Below are 27,805 nucleotides of genomic sequence, written 5' to 3'. Positions count from 1 at the left end.
TTTTTAGTATTCTTCAAAAATCTTTTATTGAACAAAAGTATTTCAATTCTCATCATGTTGTCGGTGATACAGTACCATAGTTGGATCTTAGTGATTCGTATATGCACCTCCTCTTAATTTGAATATATACATACAGTGAGGACAAGAATTTAAATAAAAATGCTCAATAACATTCAGATATATCGTATAAAAGCTGAGGACTCCATGATCAACACTTCCATCGGTAAACAAATGCAAGTAGCAAAAATAAACAGGAAAATGTTTGGTAGGACTAGAGTTATTTTAATTACGACCCAGATGACGGTATATTTGGTTTGTCAACAGTGAAACTACGGCCGTTATTTAAAAGACTCAGTTACTGTTGCTGCGCCTGCCCAACGTCTCATTCTCTCACAGCAAATGCAATTTGAAATTGATCATAGTAGCAGATTTACAAATTTTTGAGACAATTGAAATGGCAAAATGCAGGTTTTGTTGGTTTTGGAAAAGCTTGTGAAAAGAATGAGATCCCTCAAAAATCCTTTATCTTCAAACACTGTGACTCAAGAATAAACAGCTTCAGGTCGCCCTTTACCAGTTGATTTGATTTTAGGGTCTTAATATTAAATGTTTTTATATAAATGTGACTTTCTTCCTGCAAAATTCTCTGTCGACACAAGATATAATTATCTTTACGCGGTGAAAAGAAAAAAAATTTGGGACTCAATTCACTCACAGGAGCAGATCGAGTGTTTTAACAAAAGGTTTTTCTTTTTAATTGTTATTCTTCAGTGAGCATCCTCTTAGAGCTACAGACACAAACTGCAGAGCAATGTGACACAGCATAACGCATGAGAGCTATGAATGAATGAATGGTGAGTGCAGTGCAGACCTGGAGCCAGTAGTATGGGTACAGGGTGGCACATTCGGTTACATGATAAACATTCAAACAGGAATTCAGAGGTCTCGCCTATTGCATTAACGCTCCCCCGCCGCTGCCTCATAGAAGAATAACAGGAAGTACTGTATTCAGATTTTTCTATAACTTCACTAATAATGAATTTGATAGGAACAGGGAGGAAGTTGACAAAGTAACGTTCAAATGGGGAGAGAAGTCATGTAGAGGAATGGTGAAAATAAGGAGAAAAAGGCAAGAGAGTGATTCTGGTCACTTTGTGAAGTCGCTGTACGAGAAGACCTCCAGAGAGGCGTTTAAATTAGTTTTGAAAAAAATAACATTTAAGAGACAAAATAAAACAATGGCCAGCGACGACAGAACGACACCGGAGCAAGGTCCCTCAGAGTCCTCTCTGAACTGATAATGTCCGTCTTCTGTGTGTGTATTAAGAGCAATAATGGTTTTAACCTACGATGTGCGTGGAAGTAAATGTATCATGTGTGACATCAGAAGGAGAGCTCGACCCCCAACCAAGGCCTCAGGCGTTCTGGTAGCAGCAGGTGTGGTCACTGCATCTTCGCACGTCCAGACCAGAGAATTATTTATATTCCTATGCACTGAGCTGCACATGAAGGATGCAGCTGGGGAAGCGCTGCCACAGTCTCGGGGGTTCAGAGCTAGAAAGACTTTCACCTCTGTCGCCTCGGAAAGGTGACGGATAAAACTCAAAAGGAGAGACTGAGTATCAGGTAGAGACGACACAGCGGGAGGGTTCAGAGCTAAGGCTTGAGTTGAGACAGTTAGGGAGAGGTGTTAGTATTACGAGTGTGTGTGAGATCCAGTGTAGATGTGAGGGAATCACAGCAGCGCTTTGACCAGGTAGAGCTTCTCTCCGTGTTCACTGGTAAAGATGGGGGCTTTCTTGTAGTGCTCCACGAGTTCATCGATGGAGTTGAACCTGCGCTGGCCGATACAGAACACTCCCTCTGAGAGCCGCACCTTAAAGTGCTTATTCTTACCCGCTGCTTTCAGAGACACCGAGAAATCACTGGGCTGCAAAATAAAGAAAGAGAGAGTAGTTGATGTGGTTCAATAAATGAGTTACACTAAAACACGTGCAGCCAGCAGGTGGCAGTATATTTTCACATTTAAACATGTCCCACATTTTTATCACATCACACTGCTCCATTTTCCTCAGGTTGATTTTCCATTTCAGACAGTTTTCTATTATTTCATCATAACTCATTTACAAGATTGTTGTTTCTGTGTGATTAATTATTATTAATTATAATCTGAGCTACATAAAAGGAATCAGCAACTATTTGTGTCATTGAATTATCCAAAGCTGCTGAAGGTGCAATTTAAATGTATGTTTTGGCTATGTCCGAAAATTTGATATTTCTGCAAACCAATTTCTATATGGGGACAAAAAAATAATATGATTTAGATAGAAACATTTATAGAGAAAATTAATTGATGAATGGAAATAATGAAAATAATATCTACTTAGGAATTTCTAGAGGAGCGAGCTCTGGGTTAAATCCTTGTGTCTGATTGGCTAATCTTGCTCTGGGTATACGTGTGAATAATTATGTGATAACTTAAACATTGACCTTAAAGTTTAGTCCCACAGCAAAAACACCAGAATCCTTGAAATGTTTACATTCTTATAAAATGAACAGAAAAACTGTTCATAACATATATAAACTCAGTGTTTCCCATTAATCATCTAGACTGTGGCAGCCTGCTAGATTCAAATTTCTCCTGCCACAGTTTCATACTGAACCAAAATGTCTCACCTCTCGTTAAAAACCTCAAAACATGGTGTTTTGCACTGTATAGCTGCGGAGGTGACTGTACCATATGGTAATTTACGTTTATCAATGCAGTCAGAGCTCATAGTTTCAGCTACACTTGTGCTACACACACAGGTGGTATGCAAAGTGGTGTCACTCTGAATCTGCATGCGTGTGCACCCCAGTTACTGTTATAAATAGAATTAATCCTATTGGAAACATTGGAAAGTATTTTCTCTCTATATATATATATATAAATATATATTTCCAAACGCCACTCTTCTTCCTCCTAGAATTTCTGATATATCCTCTTCTTCGTTTTCCTCCCAGCCCTGAGATGACTTCACCCCACACACTCACAGATGACTCGCTGTCTCGTATGAGGAAGTCCCCCTCCTCTCCTCTTTCGTTGAGTATACACTCGGCCTGGTGTCTGGTGACGTTGCCGTAGTACCAGTCCCTCCCGACGAACCTCCCTGTACGTGCCGGCCCAACAACACAGGTCTGTGGGGAGCTAGACGGAGAGGAAGGCAGGCCGGGCTGCTCATCCAGCACCATCACATAATTTTTAGGTACCAGGCCCAGATTGCCACGCGAGTTCTTACACTTCCACCACTCTGGGTCATTCTCGGGCTTCTCCACCACCTCCATGACCTCTCCCTTCTCAAAGTTCAGCTCCTCCTCTGTCACCGAGCTGAAGGGGTAGAGCGTTTGAACGAGGTGGAGCACTGCAACGCGACCACCTGCGCATCCATTGGCCATCAAAGTCCCTTGAGACCCTGCAGGGTAACCCCGCGTGGAATCCCCCTCACCTCCGTCTTCAGCTCCTCCGAGCTCCTCCTGGACGTAGTTGGAAGGAAACCAGCCCACGTGGCCCCCCTGGCTGCCACGCCACCAGCCGTCACTGCACTTCTCCATTACCATGACCCGGGATGCCTTAACCAGGGTCAGCTCGTCTTCCCTCTCTGCCATGTAGGCAAACTTGACGATGGCCGGGATGTTGAGGTCATAGATTCTCTCAGCAGCTCCTCCTCCACCCCCGCTGCCATTGGAGGGGTACTCTGTATCTGAGCTTGGTGTTGGGGAAGCATCGCGGGCGCTCGTCTTCCTTTTTGTTTTTCCCAAACCTGCAGAAAAAGAAGCAGAGAAGATGGTGACGGCTGGAAACAGATCAGTTCAGTCTGGGTTTTAACTGTTGACACTCAACATGTGACATCTATTAAACTGCAGAGAGAAAAACAAATAGTCATTTGATCCAGTATTGATATAAAAAGTATTACTTATGGCACATATAAGCATTAGAATGAATCCAAACACGTTCAAGTGCTGCAGCAACGAGAGGGGCTGTGATGAGAGAAAGCAGGTTTTAAGATGCAGGGAAGGCCTGCGCTCCACAGGGAGAGGAGGCAGTTGAGGTCAGCAGGACACTATTTGAGGCTGCAGATTAAACTCGTGGATCCAGAGAAGCAAAGAAAACTACTTTCGGAGTAAAGGATACAGAATATCTCAGGAGAAACCTCAGTGGCGGAGGACAGATCGATGCTTCCGATAATAGAATTAACACTGGTGCACACATCGCACTGGGAGCCCCACGTCCCTTTACACACAAACCAGTGGAATCAAAGCTCGTTATCTACTTGGTATTCAGTCGACACCATACACACGCTATACTAATCAGAAAAGTGAAAATAGGTGGAGTAGGCAGGGAAATGAAAAGTGGAGCAAGCACCATGGGCTTGATAATGACAGGCACATCGTGGATCAAAGTCAGCCCCTGCCTTACCTGTCTTGACTTTTCCATTCATGTACTTTCAAAGTACAAGTCTTTAAACATTTGTTTGCAGGCTTCAATGAGATCGTAACTTCCTAAAGTATCTCAGCTGAACACAACCGAGGAGGTCTCACTTTCAAGTTCCTGTTGAAATAATGATACACCGTGCGTTTGACAACGTTTATACCATTTACTTGACAGTTGAGGCTGGAGTCAGCATGTGCTCATGTGTGCCGCTAATGACTGAAAAGAGTTTCCTGACAGCTGATCACCGGTCTGTGCCACAGAGCTCACTGAAATACCACAGAAATGTCACCGCTCAACGGCACGTTCGCATTGTTTGGGGAAGATTGCCGGGTTCATCCCAAGTAGCATGAAACTTGTTGGCAGGAAGAAAAGGAGAGCGGTGAAGAAAGACGAGGGGTCCCCTGGCAGCTGTTTCTCACACAAACAGCAGACCGAGCACATCAGAGGCCACGGCTGACAAAAACGCAAAGACGAGGGATGAGATGGGAATAACAAGCAGATCATGTTTATGGATAGCGGCGTGTATCCCACATTTCTGATTGCCGCCAGCATGCGTGAGAGGATTCTGTATCTGCTGGCTGCGAGCCACAGACAAAGGGTGACTCCTGGGGCCGACTTCAGGTGGCCCCTCAGGAAAAATAAAACTGAGAGAAGCACGAAGGCAACACACTCATACTTCTCTCAAGCAAAAACACTTCAACACACACACCTTTCTTCTTTTACTCATTTCCACTTCAAGGGACTGGCCTGCTGGTTACAGCAGCAACAGGCTCTATTCTCTCCTCCCACACATTCACTCCGTACGTTCACCTAGCTCTTCATCTTGGAGAAGGAGACTAGACTTTGGAGCCCAAAGGACTCAGACTCAGAGGGAAGTGATTTAATGAAAGCCTCGATGACTGCATGTTGCAGCATATTGCTTCACTCTAGGATCACAGTGGAGGGCAGTGTGGAAGTTACTGTACTACCACCCACCAGACGAGAAGATGTGAGCAGGGATGTTAAAGTATAACGTGGCCCTTCAACGGAGCATTAGCATTGTGTCAGTGAGTGCCATGATTTCATAGAGAACATCACAGATGAGCTGGAAAATGACAGAGATGCTCTTTTCTTAAATTCCACCGGGGCCATAGGGTTTTAATGCAACACTGTGTAAAACCAGTGAGAAGATATTTGTCAATGAAACCAAAGCTTGAATTGGAATAAAATTAGGAGTTGGTGCACAAGACCAGAAGCCTACATATATAGCATGAAAATGTACAAGCAGTATTTAAAGAAGACTTGTGCAGTGCCTGTTATAAACCTGCCTGTTTTGAATTGGCTGTTTATTTGGCCTGTGGTGATGCTGGTTGCAGTTTTCTACCTGAAACTGTGAAAGTGACCAAGCAGCAAGTACAGACCACTGCAGGACTCTGTCTGCAGAACCCTGAAGCTGCACCACCGTTGCTGCAGAGCTGTTTACCTGTTTAACCAAAGTTCAGTGAAGCTCAACCACGCAGAACCCTGAAGAATCAGTTGCTGTTGTCAGGAACCCACTTTTGTTGTGATTGATAACATCACTTTTGTTCATGAGTCGTGAGTCGTGCATGAGCCACTGCTGCTTCAGAGAACTTCTCACCTGTTTATTCAAGCTTATTAATACTGAAAATGTACCAAATTTGACACTGCACTTCCTCAGGAAATAACCGAAAGTCCCTCAAATCTCATTGTTTTTCCAAGTTGTTCTTGGACTTGTACGTGTATGTCTCCTCTTTTTCATCTTGAAATATTCGCATCCTTTTATTTATTTCAGTTTTGCATCTGTCAGAGTGTTGGATTATTTGCTGAACTTTTACATCCAAACTGTACCAAGATAAAGGGACAAATAACATTTTTCACACGAGGACCAGGACTTTACACAGCCTCACATTCACCTGCATGCACGCTGCCATGTAAAGAATGAGGTGGACAGATACAGTGTATCTAGCTCTGCCATTATGTTACAGCAGCGAGCGATGCCCCAGTTTCAGCATAGAGTGGGACCCATCGCTGAATTATTTTGCCCCATCACTGTTTTTATTTCCTGCGCAGGGGAAACTGGGACAGAAAGCAGCATGCAGCCATTTACAATTCAATTCTGCCTGGATGAATGTCAATGATACAACTGCATTTAAGCACCGTAAATGAGGAGGAAAAGCCAGAGATAACAGAAATCACAGAGTATCTGCAAAAGTCCATTATCACAGTGTTGACTCACTGAAGAGCTGGAAAGGAGAGGAAAAAGAGCCAGGATGAAGTAATCATACTCTCAGCCAATCAGATCCTCTGTTGGCGTGTGTGAGTTCCATTAGCCCCTGACCTCACCTATTGCTCATCGCCTCATCATGAAAATGTTCTCGCCTATTGGATTTACTCAGGCTTTTAACAGTGAAGAGCTCCTGGCTGGAAGCAAACTACTTAGACTGAAATGGAAGTAGGCCATAATGTTGTAGTCAATATGTAACATAGTCAGGCACAGGGAGGTAATCCATCTCTGCAGCACACACTGCTGATTTCTCCACTAATCAATCTACTGATCATAGAAAAGCATGGGGAGCATTAGCTGTCTTTACTTCATGGTTGATTGGAAATATCACGTTATCTGTTATACTTAATCTGCTTTCTGGGATTTTAGATTTTGTATTTTGTCTTTGATTTATGATGTTTTTGTATTACTTTGATTGATGTCTGTGATGTCTTCTTTTTATTATTATTAATAGAAAACAGATACAGATTGATAGAAACAGAAAATAATTAAAAATACTCACAAAAACATGTTGCTACACTTACTTGAGGTGGTCTCTAACTTCTTCGAAAGAGATGAAAAACATCTTTTGAGATATTGAATATTGAGCTCATATGACTGACCATTTTCTTCTTGAGAAGAGGCCAATATAAAAGAATTATCGCACACTGAAAAAGAAAGAAAACCATCTCTGCAGTTCTTGATTTGGATAGTTTCTTTTCATGTTCTCTGAGGTTTTATTGGTGGTTGGCAAACAACTAGTTTTGTTTCCAGTTTTGTCTCCAACCTCGACGTCTCCTACTATTTATCACAGTGTAGCTTATACGAGTGTTTCCCTGTAAAAGTGCAGAGAACGGGAACACACACCAGGCCGGAAAAGTTTTTTAAATGACAAAAAAAGTAAAGCTAGTGAAGTAACAAGCAGTGAATTCTCTTCCTCATGATGCCATGAGGAAATTTTCTCCAAGTCAAGGAAGATAGAGTTCAGCAAAGAATCATGACTCTCCTAATGATCTGACATTTTTGCAAAGGTCATGGGTCACAGCTTATTTTTATGCAATAAAATATTTCTCTAACAGTTTTTAGTAATTTTTTTTTTGCTTTAGACCTGAAAAGAAAATTCATAGAGATACGCTCTATTTTCTTCATACCAGTCGATGGAAACAGTCCTAATGTGCAATGTTTTGCGACATTTGAAAAGTTTGCTTCAGATTTGCTTGATGATTTCATGAACACGTGGCTGGTGGAATAAAAGGCTGTGATGGGAATTGTATAGGACAAGGGGAGTGAAGTGGAGATACATGTTGTCTCTGTACACAATGAGCTCTGCTGAGGGTGACAGTGGCAGGCTGTGCCATGCTGGCCCACATAAAGTCACAGTTTCCCCCCCGAGGGTTGATTTCCACAGAGCGGAGAGGAATCCACATATCAGACCCGACTCTCTACATCTCTTTCTATTCTCATCATTCTCAGATTATTCTTGTCTAGAGCTGTTCACCAACAAACCCAAGTTAAGTCATTACTCTATAAAGGCGGCCTTCTGGCTGTTACATCTGTGGGATCTGTACTCTGTGGCAGCAGAAAGACACCAGCTCTGAGAATGTGATTAGGAAGCTTCAATAGCCCCAACAATGTTCTGCCCTCATCTCCACATTCAAAGGATTTTAGAAATGAATTGGCTCACATGCAGATTGAAAGCCTGATTTCTGCCAGGAGATCATTTGTTAGACAATGATGAATTATTTTTTAACCAATTTGTTATTTATGATTAAGTTTGAGTAATATGTCAATTATCAAGCCTCAATTTGTATTTCTTTGTCGTACGGGTTTGATGAAAAAATACATTTTTTAATAAATGCATTGGTCTATAGGACGTTATTATGTCATATTGTGTTGGACAATTTTTTACTCTCCAATATCAGTTTTGGCAAAAATCCATATCAGCTGGGCTCTAGTTTTGTGTTTTTGGTTTTGGAGAATATGAGAATCTTATAAATATACTCTATGCACCAACAGTCTCTCTCATATGTTGGTAACTATGACTACACCCAGTCTAATATATTCGAGTCATCACTGTGGACTGGGGGACCCTGTGCAGACAGCTGAGAGTAATGGCCAACTCTGCGGGATCCCTGGAGTGCACAGTGACAGTGACAGTGAGGACAAAGTGAGAGTATAACTTCACCAACTGTTTATGGCCACATCTTATCACCTCCACCAGGGAGCTCAAACAACTGAAAAGACAGGTTGAGCGATTATCTACTTTTACTGAAAAGAATCTATTGACAATGTAAACACACAGGCGACCTTTCACTTGTAAGAGACACAGCCCTCCTTACCCAGCGTGTCTTTGATGTTCTTCACCAGCGAGCCTTTCTTCAGGCTGTTCTTGCGTTCTACGTAGTTTGATGGCACATAACCGGTCTGGTTGGCAGCGTTACGAACACGCCACCAGGTCTTTGAGTCGTCTAGGAGGAAGAGACGCTCATTTTTTCGGATGTCAAGTTCCTGGTCCTGCTGGGCCGTGTACTCCCACTTGGCTACAACAATCACCTCCTCTGTCATCTTTCATGGAGTCCCCCTGTGGAGAGGAAGAAGAGTGGGGTGAGCCGAGGAGTAGGACAATAGGGTCTGAATTTTCACAGGTGAACAACGCAGCAAGAGACACGCTTAACACAACGGGCAAATCTTCTCAGTGTTTGGGCGAGAGGTGTCTGAGTAGAGCGTGAAGGAGGCAGGACATAAATCATGTTATTGTTTACAGCACATCGCTGAATCTATCAAATTATCACCAAACACTCTCCAATCTCGTCTTTCCAAATTGTCATCTTCATCTGCATCTTCTATGTGTATGGCACCTCTTTTTCTTTTCTTTTTGTTTGAGTCATCAATACACATTTTCCTACTGTATTCTCACAGGGCTGACTCAGACATTTCACCAGGAGGCAGGAAAAATTGTTGAGAGTGTCCTGAGAAACTAACTGGGACCACACCGTCAAACAGCCGCTAGATAGCAATAGTTGATAATGACAATTTGAATAATTCACATTTTAAAATATTCAAGGTAAAAAGTTGTTCATTGGTTCCTTATTAAATTAGAAACTACAACATATACCCACTACAAAACATTTAAATATGTATTTGTATTAATATTTTTGTAGTACAGGGTAATTTTGAGGTGTGTGTTTGTGTGTGTGTGTGTGTGAGGATCAGTATTACTGTGACAAATGACAAGTCATTACAGAATAATCCACATCTATCCAAGCACAACATTTTAAACCGCTTATCCCGGCTCACATTGGGCATTAGATAGGATGCATCCTGGACAGGTTGCTAGATCATCACAAGGCTAAATTACACAACCGGGCTAAATATGAGTTTAAGGTTAGTGATAATATCCAGTGTGCCTGGACTGGCACTGATGCTGATAATTCCTCGTATGAAGATTAAAGCAGAATCTCACATTGCTGACCACAGCTGAAGGACACAACTGAAAATATGAGGAAGCAAACAGGATTTCAGGAAAGAGACGAACGCAAGATTCAGCACCAAAAAGGCAAATCTGAGAAAGGTTCTTTGGTAGAGAGCAGCGCAAACACACAAAATCAATTTATGTGCTCATTCTGCATGCTTTCTGTCTGACACACACACACGCACACACACACACACACACACAGCCTTGTCTATTAGTTTTTGAGACAGACAATGAGCAATTGCATGCTCTATTTCACCCGGCCTTAGGTGAGTTGATTTGACGTGGGTTGGCTGGGTTCTCCTCAACTTCTGAGAAATAACATGTATCTGTTCAGGAGGAGGCCAAATGGAAAACTATTCTGGGAAAATGCATGAAGAGATTTGGGGGAAGTTTGTTGTGATTTAGTTTATTCCTGTTCCTGAAAAACCTCTTCTGTGATAGAAGCCGTCTCACAGTATGAGAACCATGCGAGCAATCCAGTTTAAATTTAGCCGACTCCCAAGTTCACAGTCTGCAGCTGGAAACCAGATCAGTGGAATAAGTGAAAGAAGAAAAAATTAGTGCAGATAAACAAATACAGGCTTTCAGGAAGATAAGGGTGGGTTCACAGATATTGGATGAATTGTCGGTGTATAGTTTTTGTGTTGCCGATCATTCAGTCAAGAATAATCTGTCTATATGGCCTCTGATCTCATGCACGTCTATCAGGGGTATCGTGGGACAGCAGCGACGCCCCTCAGGAGCCAAACCTGACATTTTAGAGATCCTCCATATCACAGTTACACTTATTATAGAGCTGTTCAATAATGGTGACAGGTCCTTATACATTACATGTAATGTTTCCAAATAAAACCCCTGCTGAGTCAAACTCAGTGAACTGGAAAAATAGCACTTATAACTGTGTGTGGGTGAGTGTAGTCATAGTCATGCATCTTAGGTATTTGTGCACAGAAATGTTTCCACAGCTCAGATTTAAGACGAATGTAAAATTCCCTTACTCATATAGTCGTTTAGGTTTTATTCTTTGATTTTAAATGACAAAACGCAAGATTTGTTTTGGGCTATACTCAGGCTCCCCCTGCAGGTGGGATGTGTAATTCACTGACGTAAATTCGGAAAAGAAGAAAAGCAACCTCAGATGCCAAAGAAACCATGACGATTGACAAGGTAGCAACTTTTTTTCAAATATGTTCCTTTCATTTGCTGTGATAATTGAGATGAAAACTAACAGGACTGAGAGAAGAATGACAGCGTTTTAGTTACGCTGTAATATTGCTCATGTTTGGTTATGAATCTCTTGTCAAACAACAACACCACCACGGCATCTGTCCTGCATCCTTAGGCTTCTTTTAGCTCTCACCAATGAGTGAAATATGCTCCGATATTCACAATTTCTTATTCAACCAATGTCTCTTCATTGTTTCCTCCAACAATGTCCTCTTTGGCTTCTTTGTCGGCTCTGCCATGATGTCCACACTGAGAATGGCAAGCTCGTGTACAGCTAGCTGCTAGCTCCGCCTCCTGTTGTGGGTGTGATATATGCCATAATGTTCCAGCGCAGTATACCAGAGTTACATGGGGCAATCCTGACAGACATTCTCCCCATTACAAGTTCATATACCATCAAAATGATTTTTATGTTTAAGTGCAGTTGCACAAATATAAGAAAAGATTCTGATATCTTCAGCGTGTCGGCTTTATTTCATGAAAAACAAATGGGAACACTCTGGATGTTTTTCAGCTGAAGACATTTAATTCTTCAGTAAGACCACAACAACAGAACAGACTTTACTGACCACATTCTTACATTTACTTTCACAACCACAGGCAGGACTGTGCCTCTTACCAACTTCCTATCACCACCATACGTAGAAAATTCATGTTCAACAGTTACTGCAGAAAAGCATCGCGCTTGTGAATGGGCCCCTGCTTGCCGTCACCAAAGTCGTCAAACTGGATTTCTTCACAGGCCGGGACAGGGACAGCAGAGGTAGAGGAGACTTGCGCAACACCAGGGGAAATTATGTCAAGTTCCCTGTAAGTGAAGTCGCTCAGAGACATGACAGAGGCAGCAGGAGGGAGAAGATGGAGGGGTCAGTCTGACATTCAGGGAGGGACAGAGGCTCAGCAGCTGTGACTCTCTGGGGAGTGCAGGCGATAGAAATGGAAGGGCAGATTTATGACAAGATGAGGAATGGTGACGTCAACGCTTCCTGGAGACAGGAGGTATGTGGTAGTCTCTACCCGCCTCAGGCTACAGCTGCTGGATTAGACCGGGCTACCTCTTTTCATTTTATTACATTTATTCCTCCTGGTGCGGATGAGTGGATGAGAAAATCTGGTGAAGCCTGATGGGAATATGCACCATGGCATTTGAGATATTGAAATATAAAGCAGCTCAGAAGTGCTCAGTGGAATTAATCTGACCCTGTTTTTGGGATTCCCTCCCGTTTCATTTTCCTCCTCTGCACAGCAGTGATTCTTGCTGTCATACAGGCCTCCAGGCTCAAGGTCACTCTTACACCTGTAGTGTGATTCAGTTGGTCTGAAGCGAGTAAAAACAATCATGTTGGTGCCTTGTAGTTCGGATGTTTATGTTCATGCTGGTTTTTCTTTTTTTCAGTTATTTTACAGTTGTGAGTGGGCATTGAGACTGTTGGTCGTTTTGTTCTTAATATGTTAAAGGCTTAATCCAGGAAATGTCCACACCCAATATTCCAAACATTTCAGAGTTAATGCTTACCTGAACCAAACAGCCAAATGCACCAGATGCCTTTCAAACCAATAAAACACTTTAGGCGGAAAAAACACATGAAAAAATACCTTTAACCATTCCTAGTTTAGTGATGTATCTTTTCCCTTGTGGCTCCATGTAAATTGGCAGAATAATGTCTTTTCTCCCATCATAGCATGATACTGTGCCTCCACTCATCTACGATATCAATTTCTCCATCTCCTTGACAACCTAGCTCATTAGGCAGACTGATGGGAATGCCACTCCAAGTCAAGTCGATCTTCCTTTGTGGGCAATCATGTGTGTCAACGTGGCAGCAATACCATTGCTCATTCAGACGCCGGCAAACGTGGGTCGACATTAAATCCATTAAACAAGCTTGTATAGAAATCAATGCAACAGTCTCTTTTAAAACTATGCTTCAATCAGCTGTGAGTAAAAAGTTAAAAAAGACAATTTAATGATGCATTTTACTCATGTCATCAGAGCCATTATCTCACTTTCCTTGAAATGTTTAAAAATGTATCTGGTGATTTAACAAAAGCAGCTTCTCCCATGAGGCTACACACAACACACGAGAGAAAACCAACCGATTTGGCCTAGAGTTGAGTTTAAAAAGGGAAAAGCCTGCAAGCTCACGCTCTTCATGACCTCTCCATTCCTCTGCTGAGAGTTAAAAGAGGAAAGATGAGTGACAGACTGCTGAGCTGGGCTTCACCAGCACTTCAAAACTCCCTTCAGTGAGGGGGGAAGTTTGGAGCCTCTTTCAACACCACACAAAGAGAAAAGGAAAGTAAAAGAGGATTATAAAAAAAAAAGAGGGGATGTTTAAAGAAAAAAGAAAACGTCTGGCAGAGCTTTCTGTGTTTGGCATTCAGGTCAAAGACAGGCAGGATTCAGCCAATAGGAAAACATTTCCACCTCCCCCAGCCACTTCACACTATTTGCAGTAGTTACTTCTCACAGGAAGGACGACTGCTTTACTCCCAACTGGCTGTCAGTGTCTGAAGCATTTGAAGTGACAAAGACTGAAACACGAGGAAGTCAGACTAAGTGTTACGGCCACTGTGCACAAGCTTCTGTAAGTTTTAAAAGGCTCAATGTTCTCTAACAAAGAAACACACCACAGCAGAGTCAGTCAATGGAGTCAATGCTAACAATGTTTCAGCCACATCGCCCACAATGTAAACAGGTAATATTTTATAACTCAAACAAGTATACATACTTAAACTGTTTTCAGACATGAACTTCGGACATTTTTCCGAAAATTAGGTCAGGACGTGTTCCGGAGTTTCTCCTTTACTTATGAAGATGGTGATATCACCACACACCATGTGCCTGTGCGTTTGAACACAGAAGAGAATTCAAACTCTATTCCAGAGAGCAAACATGACCAAGTACAGCAATAAAATCCCTTCAGGAAAGTCAGTTGTTTCACGATGACGAATTCAGTCTGACCAGCACACTGACATAATAACTTTTAACCTAAGTGTCCAAATACAGTATAATGGCAAATAAATGATGTTTTGGGTTTGAGGTTTTAAAGAATCACTCTGGCGAGTAATATTCCATTTCCATTAAGCTGGAAGACTAGAGATTAAAACTAAATCAGACAGTACCCTGACTTCTAGCAGCTAGAAACCTCATAAACATCCGACCCTGTAATTCCAAATATCTGGAGACTCAAATAAACCTCAAGATAACAATGATGACATCATCAGGGTTATTTTCCAAAAGTTAAAGTGGATGCCTCCAGAGACACAGGGGACATAATCCATCTTTGTTCACAGGCTGAATTGTTCTAATGCAGGGTTCCATTATACTTCAGAATTCTGGATCACAGACCCCGGAGTCGGAAGTTGCAACTGGGACGCCCTCTCAAGTCAGAAATTCGATTTGGAAGGTTGATGAACCTCACAACACCCGACTTCGAAATGCAAGAAGGCTGCATCGTGTACCAACAGTTGTGAAAGCTTTAGTTTTGACTGTTTATTAGCAATTGTGTCATTGAATTTGTCGTACACATAGTAATGTCCAATTACTGTCTGTGGACATATTACTGCGGTGTTAGTATGTAGAAAATGTTGCGTAATACGTTATTAGGAACCATTTTTGCTAACATAGGCTATCTGGCTAACATAAACATTGTTCCTGTGCAATTGGCGCGCTATCAACTCGGGTTCTTTGGGTGTGACGTCATTCCAAGGGGCGAGCTCCGAGGTGTACTGGATCAAGGCCTAAAGAAGATGAGTAAATGGTTTGCCTTGAGGTTTTTGTTTTTTTAATCCATCAATTGCTGTTTGTTTTTTTATCATTTATGATTGATGACAGAAATGTGTAATCCCCGTCTTTCTTTAACTGGTTCATCCTTCCCCCCTGAACCCTCTCTTTATAAGCAGTTTTTCACGTCACTATCGTTATCTGTCATTACTTCAGCCTCCTCTTTGGAGAAGAGTCCACATTGTTGAGGGAGTCTCCATGACAACAGTCGGTGGGTGGTCCCATTCACAGTGACAGGGGCGTTGTCCAAAGAATCTGAATTTATCCCCCCGCTCATCAATTTTCAGTCATTCTTAACAAAGGAACCTTCAGTCCAAACAAAGGTGAATGTAAACTCTGCACCTAAAGGTATTATTTCCCCCCATGAATTCAAAGAGAGAAGGGAAAGACAGACTAGAAACAGAAAGAAAGTGTTGATCTCCTATGTATGATACTAATATAATTTTTAAAAAGTTGCTCCCAGCATTTTCTATATGTTGAATGTTAAAATTACTTATGATATGCTTTGAACACTGTGTTTTGACAACAGAAGATGATGGCACTACTGTGGGGAATAATTGTGCAGCATCCTTGTTATTTAATCCCTGCTTCACACATTACCTGTGCAGACAGATGGTCAGTGTTGATGTTTTATCAACCGAAGCATCAAACTCCAGTGCCTTATTTGTTAGAGAGCACATTACTGAGTTCTGCTTTAATTACTATTTGCTTAATGAAGATACAGGACAGTGCATTGTGTTAATTTCAATGTTCTTTAGGCTCATTTATTTTTTACATGCGTAAGGTCATTCGTCTATTTCAAACAAAGTAAAATTCACTGCCCACATCCATGCGTCCTTTACGTTGCCAGGGTTGTGAATCAGTACTTCCACTAAAGGGCTGCTCAGAGTCAAGAGTTTCTGACAACAACGATCATAGCGATAGTGGAGGTTGCGATAATGTGGCTCTTACAAAAAGGCAGAAGTGTTGTAAATGGCGCAGGTCCAATTTAACCGACTCTTTCCTGATGTCCTACAACTTTCTCACTTTAACTATTTGCGACACGCCCCCCCCCTCCATCCAGTCGAACTGCTTTGTTTGGTGTGTTTTGTCCATATTAATAAATGTTCAGATGAAGTGAAAAAATACTGACAAAATGAATGCTGAGTATTGACAGAAGGCTTTGGCTGTATCTGAATCCATAAATAACTGACTTGAAACTTATGTTACTTGTTTTCTCTTCTCCTTCGTGCCCAATTTACCTCCTTCCACGACTGCAATTTTTATTCACTTTGCACATCTCCCAGCATTCTACGCACTCGATGAGAAGCTGAGTTCTCTGTAAGTTTCATAATTCAACCCTCTGTGCACAACCTCTCTCTGCAGCAAGCCGTTACCTATTAGCATAGTTTTCCTACCATATTTTCTTAATCCTTTTTCGCAGCTCTTATTGGAAAAGTAAGAAGGAAAATGCTGGTTCTATTTTTAACTCTGTATGTGACAGTCTGGTATCCATGTCCCCTGGCAGAACAACAAAAGGCAAGCGCTGTAAAGCACAGCAGGGCAAATGTAGTGAACACAGCTTTGATGTACAACGCTGCTCGTTTTCCTTCGACTGGAGGAGACAGAAAAACCTGAGGTGATGGTGTGTTTGTGTTTTCCACACACAGAGAGGGAGAGAGGGAGGGAGTGAGGGAGTGAGTACTAGTGTGGATGAGTATAGATAATGAGTCACTCCCAGGTCAAACAACAAAGACGTAGCAGTGGCTAAAAGCTATTGTATTGTTTTCAAAATGAACTGTAAATAAAAATATATTTCTTTAAATCCTCAACTAAAGGTGTCTCCGAGGCCTTTTCTTTGTTTTTGATGCCTAAAAACTGAGATTTTTTAAGTTAGCAAAGCTAGGTGTGATCGTGTGCGATTGGGAGAGCGGAGCTTCAGAAAGAAATTATACGTTTAGTTTGGTTGGAATATTAGGGAGACAAATGCCTGTCCTTTCGAGGGATCAGACCTTTAAACATGTAATTATTCTGTGTGCATGTTGAGCTAGAGGGTTCATTCTTGACCTCGGTAAAGTTGTCAACATTAGGTCATTCTTGCGAGTTGTTTTTCAAAGCTTTCTTCCACATATGCAGCCGTTCTCATTAAGTGAATCTGCTTTGTTTCAACTCAGATGGTTTAGTTTGAGGACTTAATCAAAGGATTTTAATCACATGAAAACAGCTGGTTGTATATGAAAAAGGCCCGAAGACCCTAAAAGCTTCAGAAACAAACAGATTGGACCAGGTGTTGTTTGTTTCCTGTTTTACTGCATCTCTGTTGATTACGTCAGCTCAGTTCTCTGTCATCACAAAATGAGGATTTGATTGACACATCAAAACAGAGGAAATACTGTCTCTTTAGCAAGATAGTATTCAGTCATTTGTCTGAAAACAAAATCAATAAATTCAGCTGTATAAATACACATTATAGATGGTGATGGGGACAGAGACATTTATGATAAGCAGGTTATTTTTTGTCTTGTGTGGATAAAAACAAGCATAACAAAAAACACCCATGTGGAAAAATGTTCGTTTGAGGATAAACTACATTTTCAGAAGTAGTCGGCAAGTTTTCTCTTTCAACAAATAAGCTGTATGTGCCGGTTGTGGTGTCAAAATAAAATATAGTGCTGCAGAGAACAAGCGATGAACTGTGCCACATTGAGACAATGAGACTGGAGGTGAGAAACATTTCCACACTGCAGTGGATTATTGGCTTGTAGATTTTACTTTGTTGGAATTGAGCAGCTTGTGGAATCAAATAGACAAAATGTCCTGAGCCAAACAAGCTGTGTTATTCAGCTTTTCTTACACTTGACAGTGAAAATCAAGTCCAGATTTTGACTATATCGAGTCCAGAGCTCGGTAGTAGGGATGTAAGATGATGTAAGATTGATGTCTTGCTAATATGTATACACATTCATTTAGAAATACATACAATTTGATGTTGATAATTAATTAATTAATAATTCAGACAAGAAGTCCATTGACGAAGACTTGAGTTCTCCACAACTGGTCAAACTCAGAAGGTGTCACCAGTTTTATGGGGACTCAGATGGCCAAATTGCTTTTGCCATATAAGCATGTGGGCACTGGGATAGGAAAATGACACCTGTGTAGGTCTGAAACTAGCAAAGAGCACTTGACACAATTGTGTTTGCTGCAAGACAGAAATGGTTGAGAAGCTAACAGCCCTAACTATAAATGTCTCATCTATAGAAGCAATTGTACAAAGGTAGGCAGCATTCACACACTATGTAACAGAGAAAGACAAGACAAGTCAAATCAATTCACTTCATCTCATCAAGATGACACCTCCTTACAGGAAATTTAAGAAAAACAATAGTTTCTTGCTGGATTCATCAGAATACTCCTTATTCAACTTTAAACAACTGGGGGGCTGTTGTAAAATGAATAAATAAGGAAAGTTATTTAGAGTCCATTAAGAGGTTGGTTAGTTCACACTGTCACTCCCCACAATGAGAACAACTTGTGTAAGAATATGTTGTAAAAATTAGGTTGGCTCATGTGAAAACACAGGAACAGGCCTCTGAAACACTCTTCTTCCCAGTATAACACAAACCATTGTTGACTCTATACCGGCTTGAGCTTTGCCTTCTCTTTTTGTACCTTCTGCTCCATCGTTCTTTCTCTCAGCTCCTCTCTTGGCTATGGACCTGAATTATTCTCTTTGATCAGATGCTACCTTGAGGCTCCCATGAGAGGGCACATGCAGCAAAACCAATGCAGAAAGACTGGTGCAACAAAAGGAAGACCTGTTGAGCACCTTAAACGGTATCGGGTATATCATTTCCTAACAAAAGGTGATAACAATGCACATATGCATTGTTATAGTTGCATTTTCTTATCTGGACAACAGAAATGCTATTAATTCCACTTCCTTTTTTTAAGTTCAGTTTTTTCCTCACACCTCTAAGGAGCTTGCTCAAAAGCTGCCCTAGATATGTGTCCACAGTAACACCATAATATCGTCCCAAAAGACTGCAAATGAGTAAATGAAATTCAAAGAAAAATCAGTAGCCCAAAGGAAGAAATTTACATGAACTTGTTATAATTCCCAGTGGCACAGAAAGAGAGAGATGAAAAAAGGCAAAAAAATTATTCAAAATACTTCCAAGGAAGATAAAAACATTTTCTGGAACATTTGTTCCTGTTATTTATTTTCCACGAGTAACTGAAGAAACATTCTAAATTTATCCAGGTTTTCCAAGACACATGGGAACTCTCTCTAAGGAGCCCGAGCAGAGAGTCGTTACGGGTACGTTGCTTGTCTTTTGTGCACGTTTGTTTGTCTGTGTTATATAACCTCATGTTGACGTCAGAGCCGTTGGGGGACCAGAACAGTTGAAAATGGAAAGGATAAGTAAATCCTACATCCTTTTTCTTGAATTCATGGATGACAAACATCCCAGCTGGGAGCCAAGTTTCAACCTAAGCTAACAAAGGCACTGCATGAAATCGCTTTCTGTTTGCACTTACTCACAGTATCAGAAGTGGCTTTGTCTCTGGAGAAGACACTGACCTTGTAATGACATTCTGCCAGAAGAGACATTTTATGGGAATGAGAACAGGAAACATCTACCCAAAGAAAGGAACAGCTGATTCTTATGCTAATTAACGTAACAATTATGCTAATTAACTGAGCAAAGTTTTAATTAGTACAAGTTTGGTCACTTGATAATCTAAGAGACAGAAATGTGTCAAGGAACAAGAAATGGATAACCTGGTTAGGTACAAAGCAAAAAAATCTGTCTTTATTTCCTAATATCAACATCGACAATGGCCCCAACCGGTCAAGCTCTAGTTTAAGCTATAAGTTATTAATTTAGTCCATCCGTCCATCCGTCCATCCTCTTCTGTTTATCCGAGATCAGGTCACGCTGGCAGCAGGCTGAGCAGGATGTCCTTTCCCCAGCCTCGCTTTTCAAGCTCCTCCAGGGGATCCTGAGGCGTTCCCAGGCCAGATGGGATATGTAGTCCCTTCAGCGAGTTCTGTGTCTACCCTGGGTCTCCTCCCAACTGGGCTTACCAAACTGGCCTCTTCTGATCTTAGGAATCTCTAAGGCTGCAGCAACCCAATGGAGAAAACTTTCTGCTGCTAATTTTTTTGGCTACTACCAAAAGGAGAGAAAAAGATTAGAGTCTGTACCTAGACCAACTGGTATATGAAAATCTTTCCCTTTCAGCTCAGCTTTTTTCACACAAGGCATGTAAAACCCAAACCAAATGTTCCCTGTGGTGGACAGAAGAAACCATTCTCAAGACATGAAAAACTTTGATTTGGGCCAAAAGAGGTTGCACTTAATCAGTTAAAATATTCTCACATCTGGAATTCCCCTCTACTGATTATCATTTTCTGCATCATAGGATCAAAGGTTGACATTTTAGGATACACTTCAATGCTGCACGTAGTTTGGTGTTACCTCATCACAGGATTGCTTTTCTGCCACATGAAACAGTGAAGCACCACATTCAGCAAGCGTTTGCCACACACTGCTGAGGAAGAGGGAGGTCACAATAAAACAACTGTGGCTCTGCCGGGGGAAAACAGCAGAGAGAGTAAACAGATGTCTTGCAGCAATGTATATGACTGTGTGCGAGAGAGCAGGAAATAAAGACTCCACAGGCCAAATATTGTGTATGTGTGCAGCCTTGAATTCTCAGGAGGGTCCTGTGGCACTCAGAGCTATACATCTCATAAATAACGCAGGATTTCCTCTGGCTGAAGTCATGTGTGTGCATGTGTGTGCGTGTGTGTGTGTGTGTGTGTGAGAGAGAATGAGAGCGCGAGAGAGACAGGGTGCAAATGGATTAGAAGGGGGCCTATCATGTTGCTCCATTCAGTTACTAACTCAACTCCAATGCACGCAACAGCAGTAGGTTTCAGGACAAATTAGCTGAAGAAATGACGTCCTTACAGCCTACATCATAAAAATTACATGAGCTGCTTATTTCACTTGATTTTCCTTAAAACATTTAGATCAGAAATATCAAACTTGATCTGCGGTTTTCCAACCATTAATCTGTCCTCATGCAAAATTCATGAGCTGTGAATTATCATCGATGATTAGCCACTCACTTGTCCAGATGGTTGGTGCCACTGATTTTGACTGAACTTCACAGAGGCTTGTCAAATGTCTATATGAACAGTTACAGTAGTTCTTTCATATGATTTCTGCTGCCAGATTTAGTTGTGAGATAAAAACTCAGGAAAGGACATTTAAGATTTAAAATAATATCAAGACTATTTACAGGGACTACAAACAGATATTTAATAGCAGCAAAATCAGCAAAAGATACAATTCATGCAAATTGTAAAGAGAAAAAAAAAAGGCTGTTAATTTTCATGGATCATGTCACTTGACAGTCTCATCAATATTTTACAACAAGACAATCAGCTGAGGACTTTGTGGATGAATCACAGCTGCAGATTGAGGACAATACAATGCAGCGGAGTGTTCAGACGGAAAACATCCCTACGTTAACACAAATCTGAGTACCCCCTCACTGTGCTATCATTTTGCTTGTTTACACTGAACTAAACAAGCCAACACAATGTTGCCCCGGTGTGTGATTTGAGATTAGCACGCTGGAGTTCCACAATCAGAGACTTGGTGTGTAACACAACACTATCGTCTATCCCCGGTGTACCAACGGTCCCCTTTACACCGATATTGATCTGGCTCTGTCACTACCTACGCTGCCAGAATAACACTGGAACAACAATGCCCCTTTTTTCTGTGTTTGTAACTTATATACAGTGCAGCGAGGCAGAATAAAGATACAGCATTCCCAGTGTAAACAGGATTTTCTGTCATTTTGAAGGGGGTATAAAATGCTGCACAATTCCATTTACAGTACAGTAATAAATGATGATAATGATCATCACAACGATCACAAGATAAACAGTTTTGTTTTTGATGAAGGGCTTATGTCAGTCTGACTGCAGCCTTACACAGTTAGCCATGCTCGTGGAGCAGAATCACATCAGAGAAGCTGAGAAACGGGTGATAGATGTCAGAAAGCCTGGCAGTTCACATGTCATCTCTCTGTTTCAGATATGTAGCCAGTAGCTGTTCTCTGTTGCGTCTTGTCTTGCACGTTGTGTAATTCTGTCAACATTGTTCATCTCCTGCATCATGGAAGCAGCGGAGCTGGTGGCAGGTTTTCACTAGAGTTAAATTCCATGCGTGATATCCCTCCCATAATGCATGTCCTAGCAAACACAGTCAATTAATAAGCCTTGAGAAGCTGTTAGTTTGTTTTCTGTGGGTGTTGTGAAGAATTTCTCTTAACCACAGATATTTCTCAATTTTTATTGTCAACATTTTTATAGAAAATGCATTTTTAATTTTCTCCTCAAGGTTAAAGGGATAGTTCACCCAAAAATTCAGTCATTATCCACTCGCCACTATTCCAATGGAGGAGTGGGTTAAGTGTTTGAGTCCACAAAACACTTTGGGAGTTTCAGGAGTAAACAGTGTTGCAGACAAATCCAATACAACTGAAGTAAATCGCAATCACTTATTCAAACGTAAAGAAACAACAGGAAAAAAAAATCGTCTTCAGGGATTGTCAAAATCCCGAAAATGCAACAATTTCAATTCAGTCCCTGGACTTCCAAATTCTACTGGATAAGGCATGCACACTGAAAGAATGTGTTTGTGTGCAAGCTGGCCAACATTACTCCTCAGTGCAAAGGTAACTGGCCATTGTGGAGGGAAAAGAAAAATAATGAATTACTTTGCTGGGTTTTCTTAAGATCTAAGACAAAAGAGTAATTTAGAGTTTAAGGTTTTCATAGGAATCAAGTGAAACCAGCATATGTGTTCATCACAGAAAGTGAGCAGTATGTTGAACGATTCAGTCATTCGCTCTAAAGAGAAAACACTTAACAAATGCAAATCATCAGAGCTGTGGTGCCTTGTGGAGCATCCGCAGGAATTGGTAGTGATTGTTATGAGGCTGGACCTCAGGCATTGATGTAATGTGGGCTGTGATGGTCTTAAGCCTCAGTTGTACTTCATAGCGGACACATTCACTGACAGCTGCAGACGCCAGGGACGTGTGGTTGTTTGCATTATACTCCAGTTGGAGGACACGTTCCTTTCATGTACAGGAGATGGCCGTCAATATATTCTGAGCATGCGCACTACAAATCAAAAGCAACATGCATGAAAGAAGAAGAGCTCCTTGGTCCCCTGTTATCTCTTATTCTTTGAATTGTCGAGGTGAGGATAGCGTCAAACACCCTCACACAACCTCTCTTCAAATTCAGTTTTTGGTTTTCAGCTCCTACATAGTTAATACAAGTGTCCACGCAGGTACAACAAATTGATGGTTCCGCAAAAAAGACTCTCGCACACACACACCCCTCGATGACTAAATTTACGTCACGCAGACCTTAGTGGACCCTTGCGTACTCGCAGATGCGTAAAGCTTGCAGGGAATTTGGAACGTGGATCATTCTGTGGAATACAGATAAGCACAGCTCTTCTGCTCCAGGCGAGATAATTCAATGTTTGTGTACATACTGACATTTTGTGCATCAGTAAAGCCAAAGGGGGAAAACGTCCACTTAATTAAATCAATTAGAGCATGAAGGGCCTGTCAAACCCTCCGCAGAAAACAACATGATGGAACAAACTCACCAACAGCTCAACTCTTTTCATGAGTCACAGCATCTGATGATGTACAAGCTGCAGCCCTCTCTATTCCACAAGTTTCAGGTTTCTACATTTAGAGACTGCATGTTTTACATTAACCTATTCTTCTTTTATCACTATTATTTTTGACAATTCAAAGTAATTATTATTTTGTGGGGATGCACCAATGCTAATGCACACTGACCTTATCAAATAAAGCCTGTGGCCAATCATCACCAATCCACATTATCATTTACATTGTTGTGGTTACAAGTTAATCGCTGCAGTATAAGAAAAAGCAATTGTATCCAGTGTACTTTATTGATTAAATGATAAATGATTTGTTTGTCATATTTCATACAAAATTCATACATATTGGCAATGGTCGTGATTGAGAAGCTGGGGCATTGCATTTAAAATCTAATTTCTGGTTTACTGATTTTCTTTGATTATGCAGAATGGTTTCAGGTCAAATACTTAATTTCTGTGTGTGTGTGTGTGTGTGTGTGTGTGCAGAGGCACCTAAGATCCTGGAATTATGCACTTCTTTTACACTCTTCTGCTGAGAAGTGTTTGGTTTCAAGCTCCCTCCGTCTCTGTTAATGGTCCAAAGTACCAATTTTCCGCTACGTAACATGAACCACATACACACTAGAAGACAGTGTGGGGGAGCTGCACATCCTTGATTACAATTTAATGAGCAGTTTTCAGCCTGTTTATAAATTTATGGTCCTGTTTGCCTGTGGAAGGAGGAGGAATCAAATTTACAATCTCTACAGCCAAGTACCTGGAAACCTCAGGAAGGCTGACAGAAATCTAATTCCATGAATTAGGAAACAATGGCCGGTAATAGAGAGGAAAATTCACAATTGGCTGTATCTTTTTAAATGAATATAGCTTTTACTCCAACATATTTCGAACTCTGGGACTCTGCTCTGTCAGTAATCGCCTCTCATGCCATCTCAGGCCTTGACAACATCACGCACCATCTGTGGCTATAGGGCTTTGATGGTAAATTTGTGAAGCGTGCCTGTATTCAGACATGAAGCGTCCCAGATCACAAACAATACATGACTTTAATGACTTGGATTTAGAATGAAAATAAACAAGCAGCTGCATTCGGTTTTCAAAATAAAACATAAGAGGGGAATAATATGTTGCTTTATCACTGAAGTGAGAAAAAATCCAAACCATCACAGCCCTGGCTGTGGCTTTGTTGACATACTGAGTGTAATGCTCAGATACTGTAACAATGTGCTGTAACCAGCTCTACTTGCTCGCAGTTCCCTCCCTCACTCCCTCCCTCACTCTCACCCCTTCCCTTCCTGGTCTTCCCCTCAGCGTCCCAGAGAGGGATTAGGCCCAGTGCCCAGTGGTGACACAGGGACACTGAGGCCAACAGACAGTTAGTTCAGTTGTTGGCCATGACATGGGAACACTCAAGCCGGGTGGCAGAGAAGTGATGTGATGATAGAGGTAAAAACAGAGGAGAGAGCAGGCAAACTGAAAGAAGGAAAAGCTTGAGACTGACAACTGATCCCTGAAGTACTGATAAGAGGAAGAAAACAAAGGATGAAGGTGTAAAATTACAGACAAAAGAGAAAGATGTTTTAAAATAGAAACTTAGAAACTAAGAGTCTGCAGTCATACAACCAGCTCTGTCGGGCTTTACTTACTTACAAGCAAACATGCTCACAATAGCAATGATGTTAAATACGATGTTTGCCACAGCCCCCATCTTAGCATGTTGACATGGTAACATACACGCAAAGTACAGCTGAGGCTGGTGGGATTTTTGTTATTTGTTAGTGAATATCAATTTTAAGTGACTGTGGGTGTTTTTTCATGCACAATCCAAACTTGTTTCATAACAGGTGACAGAATCTGACGGGTCCCAGAACAAAACGTAATCGTCGGCCGAAGCTGCGAGTCTTTAAGTTATCAAAAATGCCTCAAGTTCGTACTTTAACGATAATAAATATTGTAAGTTGTCATCCCCACTAGACCATCAGTGAGGTATCGTGTCTTCATAAAAGCGGTCATTCTTTCTATTGCAAAATCCAAGATCATCTTGAGGTTATCAGACAATAGCGAGAACCAATCCCACATCAGTTAATCATTACGCTGTGTGTCTCAATGTGTGAAAGAGTCTGGGATCCTGCTTTTATTTGGACTTCACTACCAACAGTCTCCTCATGACTATTTTTCTATAGCTGCTTTCAGACATGCACTGACCTCCAGAGATTCTGTTGATGTAAGATAAAAAAGTTTCTGAAATACAGGCCCGGCAGTCTCTTAGTGCACATGCCTCCCACATACCTGTCATGCTGAGCGAACCTTGTCCTACACTGTGTTACCATGGTTCTCTTAACAGAGGGTGTGACTGCAGCATAGGTGTGCCACGGAAGTGTGCCTTCAAGTAACCTCGATCAGTAAAGGGAGATCCAAGTAACACAACCTTTTTACTTCTTTTTGTTTGATGGTACACCGAGTTGGTATAGGGAGAATGTTTCCACTTTCATTCACACTTCTTAACCTGATCGTCTGTTGTTGCTCTATGTGTGTTTGGTGAGTGGGACCTCATGTGGGAAACACAGTCAAAGTCATTCAAAAAACAGTTATATTAGTGTGCAAACTTTAAAAAAATGAGTTTGGAGTGGGATGAGGCAGTCAGAGCTCCAGGGAAGAGATTGTTTATCCCCTACATGAAAACCACATCGCTCAGCCCATAAACTTTACACAAAGATAGACAACATGTCTCCCCTTCCTCCCACTATCCAGAAATGAAGCCAATACGTCCCGGATCAAGCGCTGCCATCATGTGCATTTGCAGCCAGAGTTGCACAAGCAGTTGAACAAACGTGTGTCTGCAAAAGGCGCTATAATGTTACATAGTGTTGCTTTAAAGCCAAAAAAACACAATTTCCACTCTGTTCTTGAGCAAATAAACATCCTGATTTTAAGGACAACCCGTGTAACACAACATCAGACAAGCAAGACAAACCAATGCATCAGTGATAAGAGGAATACACGGTGCTGTTACCACGAGCAGCCACTAGGAACACTGACAACCTCTGCTGCATGTGGCACCAGTCGCCAATCTGTGGTGTTTTGGCCAAATGTGGTTCATTGTGAGAGCTGTCGCGTTCAAAACAGGAGCTTTGGCGTAGGACATTCACTCTATCACTGACAACACGAGCAAAAATGATTCATAAAACAAATGCGCAGAGGCGAGAAAACTCCAGATAACAGAGGAGATGCGATAGAAATCAGACTCAGACCTGAGCTCACAGGCCTTTAACAAGAGCTGCTGGGGAAATGTTGGAAAACGGAGGAGTGCACACATTAAAACTGCGTGTTTCACTTTGGAGAATTAGAAATGAAACCACGCAGATTTGGTATTTTAATCCCGCGGATCTGGAACACAACGTAAACCGGGCGCAGTGTCTTTAGTTATCAAACCACATCTGAGCGGACAAAGAGGCAGCGTCACGTCCACAAAGTGACACGAGTGACACGCGATCCCTGTCGCAACTTTCCCCGATGTTAGCGGAGACGTTACGATGCGTAAATCACACTTTGAACAAAAACAGACGCCGAAAACCAGCGCTCCAACTTAACACAGTTGACGCTGCGGTCTTACCTTAGTGTTCACTCCAGAGAGAAACCCGCGACACGCACAACACGCGGAAAGGGAAAGCCGCGTGCGAACTGTGCGCAAGTGAGGCCACGCAAATGACGTTTAAATCCACACGTGCTCCGGTTTGGTGCGTGTTTGTTTTCTGTGGAATCAGGAGCTGAACGTGGACTCGACCTGTGCTCGATTGTTTTTCTGTCGCAGCCTCCACCTCAATCACTGCCAACAAGGTGGACACGAGGAGCGCAGCACTTCCTG

General features: G+C 41.7%; 1 protein-coding gene across 1 annotated transcript; it reads right to left on the bottom strand.

The window, feature by feature from the left end:
- nck2a (NCK adaptor protein 2a) lies at positions 1 to 27,805 on the bottom strand. The gene is made up of 4 exons (XM_020100736.2): positions 27,554 to 27,805; positions 9,074 to 9,315; positions 3,034 to 3,800; positions 1 to 1,930 (listed from the first exon to the last, which is right to left on the bottom strand). Exons 2-4 carry the CDS (start codon positions 9,297 to 9,299, stop codon positions 1,736 to 1,738), a joined length of 1,188 nt encoding a protein of 395 aa, XP_019956295.2. The 5' UTR covers positions 9,300 to 9,315; positions 27,554 to 27,805; the 3' UTR covers positions 1 to 1,735.

This window comes from Paralichthys olivaceus, chromosome 10 (assembly GCF_024713975.1).
Source record: "Paralichthys olivaceus isolate ysfri-2021 chromosome 10, ASM2471397v2, whole genome shotgun sequence".
Lineage (NCBI taxonomy): Eukaryota > Metazoa > Chordata > Actinopteri > Pleuronectiformes > Paralichthyidae > Paralichthys > Paralichthys olivaceus.
Note: the sequence above shows the minus strand (reverse complement) of the source record. Positions and strands in the feature narration are given on the sequence as shown.

Excerpts from the sequence above, each read along its gene's own strand:
- nck2a (XM_020100736.2), bottom strand. The coding sequence starts at position 9,299 with ATGACAGAGGAGGTGATTGTTGTAGCCAAGTGGGAGTACACGGCCCAG. Across the intron at positions 3,801-9,073 it reads GAACATCAAAGACACGCTGG|GTTTGGGAAAAACAAAAAGG; the intron begins GTAAGGAGGGCT and ends CTTTTTCTGCAG. Across the intron at positions 1,931-3,033 it reads TACGAGACAGCGAGTCATCT|CCCAGTGATTTCTCGGTGTC; the intron begins GTGAGTGTGTGG and ends TTTATTTTGCAG.